We start from the raw sequence: 6,115 nt of genomic DNA, 5'->3' as shown, positions 1-6,115 counted from the left end.
AAGAGTTTGGATCTCAGGCCCCAGTTCTCTCCTGTTCCATGAAACCCCACACCTAGGGTGCCTGTCCCATGCCCCTGTCTTCTCCAGTTAAGTAGCTATTACTACTGTTTGAGAGGCTTCCACTGAATTAGAAATTTACAGACCCAAGAGGTGAGTGCTGCTGAGTCCACATTTTATCCACACAGAGGCTCAGAGAGGTCAAGTAACTTGTTTGAGGTTGAACAGTTCTTGACATGGAGCAACACTCAAACTCCAACTCTGGCCCAGTTCTGTAGCAGGGCCTCTTGTTTCCTCTTGTTACCTGATGGCCTTGTTCCTGGCTTCTCCTCAGCCATGCGGTCTCATTCTGTTCTGTTCACACTAGGAGTTCTTGGCATCAGTAGCCTGGTCCTTCTGGCTTTTCCCAGAGTCAGGCCTCAGTCCTCCATATACCCCCTTTACTCACAGATCTTACCTGCTGATAGCCACGTGACCCTCACCTGTGGTCTGGTGCTGGTCGGGTTGGGGACTGGGGTGCTGGTGCCTGGCTAGGTTCCGGTGCTGGAGAGGCTGGACCCTGCTTGCCGCACAGTCCTAGGCCCAGCCCGAGCCCTAGGCCACAGGGTGGCCCAGGCTCCTGGCCCACACTCTTCAAGTTGCCCATGCCAGCTCACCTCGACTCTGGCGACTGCTCAGCGGAGTCCTGGCCTTTTCCTTAGGAAGCAGGGAGGGGGGTGGTGGGAGGGGGCTCTCAATGCTGGCCCTTGCCCCGCCCCTGTCCCACACACAATGGGACAGGAACAAGGCCGGCAGGGAGGCTCTAAAACCTCGGCTTCGTGCCCGCTGACCCAGAGGGTGGGGGGCCGGACGCCTGGGTTCCGCCATGAGGGCTAGAGCTGATAAGTGGGAACCCAGGTGTCAGTTAGAGGCCAGGGAATGGTGGGTTGTCTACTAGAAGGTGGGAAAGATGGTGGTGCTAGGTCATGGTGGGAGGGCTTTGAGCACTGGGTCAGTACCAGAGCAATGGAATATCATACTCCTGTGACCACAGAGATCTCGCGGGTCATCCTGCCCCTTACTCCTCTACTATCTCAGAGTCCTTTGGGAGCTTGGGGACACAGGTTCAGTGAGGATGCAGTGACATTTTGTCCTTGTGCCTGGTATTAGGGTATCTTTCCCATTCTCATCTCAATTTCCTGACCCCTCCACCCCCACCCCATGACTCAAATGGGGACACAAAGGGGCAGGAAGCTGCCATCCAGGGCCTCCACCCCCAATCCTGTCAAGTGACGCATGTTTCCCTGGGGCAGCTGGTCAGTGGAGAGACCTAGCCACCAGGGCAGAGGCAGATGGCCTACAGGGGAGAGTTTTGGGGTAGAGGGAGTGGACACTGAGTGTGGGCTAGGCAAACTACAATTCCCAGAATACAGGGAGATAATACCAGCACGTTTTGGGCATCTTAGACAGACATGCATGTTGGAGTTTGTAGTTCTGTACTATCTACAGCTGACAGAAAACTAGGAGCTAGATATTTGGGTGTACAGGAGTGGGAACCTTATGAGTTTGAGACCTCAGAGGCCCAAAAAAAGAAACTATGAGAAAAACAAAAAAACAAAATAAAACAAAACAAAACCCCCAGAAGCTTAGAGACAGGGAGAGGCAGAGACTGGGAGAGGCAGACAGGCAGACAAACAAACATGAAGATTTGTGTTGGCTGGACTCTTGAAAAGCAGGGGAGGATAAGATTGGGGTGGGCATGGGTGGGGGGGCTGGCAGGAATAGCCGGAAGGAATGGGCTGTGCTGATCTTTGGGGTCACTAAGAAGGTGGGGTCCACTAGTTTGGGACAGGGCAGGTAGAGGTGAAGGGATCTCATAAATAGGGAGAAGCCTGTCCTTGGATATGAGTGCTCTGGGCTCCCTGGGTGACTGACTCACACCATTTTTCTTTCAGGTGCCTGGCCCTGAGACCTCTGCCTGATCCTACTGACTCGCATCCTCAAAGAGGCAGGAGATGGGATTTAGCCCCCACTTCATCCTTACAGAACCTTGGATAGACCAACTCCACTTGGTTATCATAGCCAGCTGTAACTTTGACTTTGACAGCCAAGGACTCTTTCTGTTAAGGAAGTTGTGACTGGCCTCAGTGTCAAGATTCTAATCAGTATCATATACTGACACCTTTGGGGGTACCACTGGTCAGAGCCTTGATATAGATCTTCCAACCCCCAGGTCTCTCCACCATATATTTCCACTGCTAGGTTCTTCTCATGGCCTGTCTCATACTTTGTCTTCACTTGAAACCTTTAGATAAAGCTAGGGAGGGTCAAGGCCGATCTAACATGCTGGCCTATCTGGTCTCTCCAGCTTATTGCTCCCAAGATTGGCTTTCTCAAACACTCCCAGGCTTTTGTGCCTCCAGGCCTCTGTTTATACTATCCCTCATCCTTGCTTTTCCTCTCAGACCAGAGAAAATCTTCCCTACTCTTCCTGGGCCAGCCATGGCCTTGGAGATGCTATCCCACCTACCTCTTGGAGAGTAGGCCTTGGAGATGCTATCCCACCTACCTCTTAGAGAGCAGACCTTGGAGATGCTATCCCACCTACCTCTTAGAGAACAGGTACCTCTTGCTGCAAGGAAGGCGGCTGACATCTAGATGTGTTCTGTGGCATCTGCCTGGTGTTGCGTCCAAGGCTCTGTGTTTCCCAGAGATTTTGGACAGAAGCCTGGGAAGGTCCGTGGGTTCATTCTGGATTCCCTGATGTGCAGGCTGAGCTGCTGTGAACTCATGCCGAAGCTTTCTCTCCTGCTCTCACTTTCCTATATGTCAGACTTGCATCTTATTCTAGACTCTTCCTCTGCTTCTGTTGCTTCTTTTCCTGGTCTCTCAGGCATTTCAGTAACTCTCTTAAACTTCCAACGCCCTGGTGTCTGCTTCCTAGAAATCCTGACCATTGTATAGACCCAGGGGCTTCTGCCTTCGGTAGCACCGCTCTTTCGTGTTCCTTAGGGTTCTTTGTTACCTTGACCCAGGCCCTGGGGACATCTCTTTCCTTGGAATTGTAGGTTTTATTTGTTTATACTTTATGTGTAAGAGTGTCTACACATATGTCTGTGTACCACATATGTGCAGTACCTAGAGGAAGGCCAGAAGAGGGCCTTGGGTCATCTAGATTTGGTTGTGAGCTACTATGTAGGTGCTGAGGACTGGTCTTGGGTTCTCCGTAGCAAGCACTTTAAGCTACTGAGCCATCTCTTCAGACCTCTGGTTGTGGACTCCAGGCAGCTTGCTCTGTGTGAGAGTTCCTTCTGTTGCTTGGGATCCATGCTGGGTTTGGACCCTCTCTACAGATTAAGTGCTTCCAATTTCAATTTTGCTGCAAATGCATGTAGCCATCAGGCACCTAGGGTTGTGCTTTGGAAGCCAAGGGGAGATGCTCTCAGGATTGGTGTGACAAGGTTAACATGGCTGGGTGAAGGGACAGGTTTAAGAAGGAGTACTGTTCAGCCACAAGAGTAGATGAGGAGTAGATAGTCTCTGTTTGGGGCAGAACATACCAGGTTGAAGGAAAAGAAAAATACATCCCCAAAAGTCAGAAGCAGAACCCATTTCTTCCGTCCCTAGGACGGTGTTTGCCCTTCTTTCCCTGGCCATCAGAGGTTCTGTGTCTGCCATTTGCCTGGAGCCCTGTGATACCTAATGCTTTACATCTTAGTGGCTGGCTGCCTATATGAGCAACTCTATTGTATTTATTTAATAACTGCACTTTAAAGAGTAAAATCTGAAAAATTTGAAGGTTTTAGAGGTGTATCTCCTTGAAAGGAACCCCCAGATTTAAGTTGTAGGGCCTCAGATTGGATGAGGCTTTCTCGATGAGATGGCTATAGCCCAGCTCCTCCATCCCTATTGGTGGCAGTGATAGTGGGAAGGTTAACTCAGACCTCCATCTTCATTGGTCCTGGTAGACAGAGTGGTGGCTTTCATGGGTGAGTACAGCCCCTTCCTGGGAGGTCTCCGGTGCCTCCTATACTTCTTGCACCCTCCTAGACTCCAATCTTGCATTTTAACTCAGAGCAGATGTTTGTGAAAGTCTGAGAAGGGAGTGATTGCTGTGATCTTGGGGTGTCTATGTTGGGAAAAGAAGGCCCCAGGTCCAGGGTGTGTGCGGGGGGCTCTAAGGAGTAAGGGGGATGGTGGGTAGCAGGAGCAGAAGGCTCTGACTACTTCAAGCCCAGCCCTAAGTTGTTCAGTGTGAGCTGGAAGTGCCCCACCCTCCCAGCTATGAGCAACTTCCTTCCTGCTTGCTGGCAAGGACTGGGTGGGGAGCAGAGGGAAAAGGAGAGAAGGGAGGAGGGTCTGCCAGCCTGGAAGCCTCTCTCACACTCAGGATGTAACTCATTCTGTGTATGGGGCAGGTCTGTTCTGCTTCGAGATTTCAAGGTAGAACTGGGCCTCCAGGAGGACTTTGGGATAAGAGCCAAGGAGACTCAGCTGCTTACTGAAAAGCGCTGCGTTGTTGGCCTTGGGCGCCCTCTAGCTGCCTTTGCGATTCCTGAGATAGCCACATGAGGGAAGCAGAGAGCCACAGACAACTGATCTGTGCCAATAAGTCAATATGGGTTGGACTTCAAACAGCCAGCGACAGACCAGCCGACTGCCTCCGGTCTATGACTTAAGGGTGTATCCACAATGCCCTTCTGAAATGACTCAACTGGCTGAAGCTCCTGCTGGCGACTCTATCTGCAGCCCATTCCCAGGGGAAGGGAGCAAGTGTCCCTCTGAGGATAAATCTCTCCCTGCTGTCCTCCTTGCACAAACTCTCCCAGAGCCTGGCAAACCAGAAGCACAGGGAGCCATGTATATGCCACAGCTAGGAGTGTGGAGCATCAGATACCACGACTCCTGTAAGAGAAGGCAGTTTCTGCAGCCCAGGGAGCCAGGAATAGACCCTCGCCAGGAGCTATCCTTGTCCTGCTGATAGTCTCCCTAGGGCAAAGCCTGGTGAGTTTCTTGTTCTTGCCCACAATATGCTCTGGAACCATATCTGTCGATTGGCTCTCAGCCTCATGGGAAAGTCTTGTGGCACAGAGCCTCTTGAAATCCTCTGTGCCTGTCCTGGCAGTAACCACTAGCTTGGGGGCTCCTGGGGTTTGTTTTATGGAGACAATACTTATGTTTAGAAGTGCTCCACCATCATGGCCCAATCATTGCCCAAAGAACCTGCTCCCTTCCTTTCTTTTGGGGGACAGGGTTTTACTTTGTAGCTACAGGTTAGCTACAGCACAGGCTGGCCTTAAACTTGAGATCTTTTTGCCTCAGTTTCCAGAGTGCTATGGTTACAGGTATGTGCCACCAGTCCCAGTTAAGATTCTACACTAGGAACCAGGATCTCAGAATGAAAATTTGGTGGTGGTGAAAGACAAAAGTGTATGTGTGTGCAAACATATATATGTATGTGTGTATGCATGTGTGTATGTATATATTTATGTGTGTATATGTGTATATACATGTGTGTATGTATGTATGTATATGTGTGTGAGATAGGCTATAATATATATGCAAGCACATATACATGCCCATGACCAGTTGTCTATATCCTTGGGCTCTCCAAAACTCATTTGGACCAAAAGCCATTGTCGAGGATGTGAAAGTGTATTTTTATTATCCATAGGAACCTGAACACGCTCTTCATTCTTGGTACCTGGTATGAGAATGAGTGGTTAGGGCCAGACTGAGATCTCTTGAGTGATGACAGGCAGGATTTCTGTCTCTGGCCTTGAGGACCCTGTATGGAACCTATCACTTGCCAATGCAAGGCTCCAGGATCCACCCAGACCCGAGCCAGGAAGCTGTCAGGGACCTGTTCAACGGCTCTGCACTTTCTCCCTTACTCTCCTTCCCCCAGTTCCTCAGACTGGCCCAGTTTCCTGGTGTGGTTGCTGTGGTACTGGGTCCCCTGGGAACCAGGGTTTTAAGCATCAAGTATGCCAAGCAATGGAAATTCTGTAGCAACCAGCCCTGGAGATCAGCTAGGAGAGCTAGGGGGTAGGGTGTGTCCTAGGCTTCCTGGGTGCCCAAGGGAGGGGCTGAATCCTCTTTCCACACTAAGGAGAGAAGAGCATTACTTAGAGGCCCT

At 50.7% G+C, this 6,115-nt stretch overlaps 1 protein-coding gene across 1 annotated transcript in view; it reads right to left on the bottom strand.

The window, feature by feature from the left end:
* Positions 1 to 703, bottom strand: part of Nos3 (nitric oxide synthase 3) — a 20,257-nt gene extending 19,554 nt beyond the window's left edge. Inside the window, exon 1 of the mRNA XM_031380143.1 lies at positions 480 to 703. Coding sequence (XP_031236003.1) covers positions 480 to 643 — 164 coding nt within the window. The 5' untranslated portion in view covers positions 644 to 703. The remainder of the gene's footprint in view (positions 1 to 479) is intronic.
* Between the last annotated feature and the right edge of the window lie 5,412 nt (positions 704 to 6,115).

This window comes from Mastomys coucha, unplaced genomic scaffold (assembly GCF_008632895.1).
Source record: "Mastomys coucha isolate ucsf_1 unplaced genomic scaffold, UCSF_Mcou_1 pScaffold19, whole genome shotgun sequence".
Lineage (NCBI taxonomy): Eukaryota > Metazoa > Chordata > Mammalia > Rodentia > Muridae > Mastomys > Mastomys coucha.
This window is presented reverse-complemented; position numbering and strand designations above follow the sequence as displayed.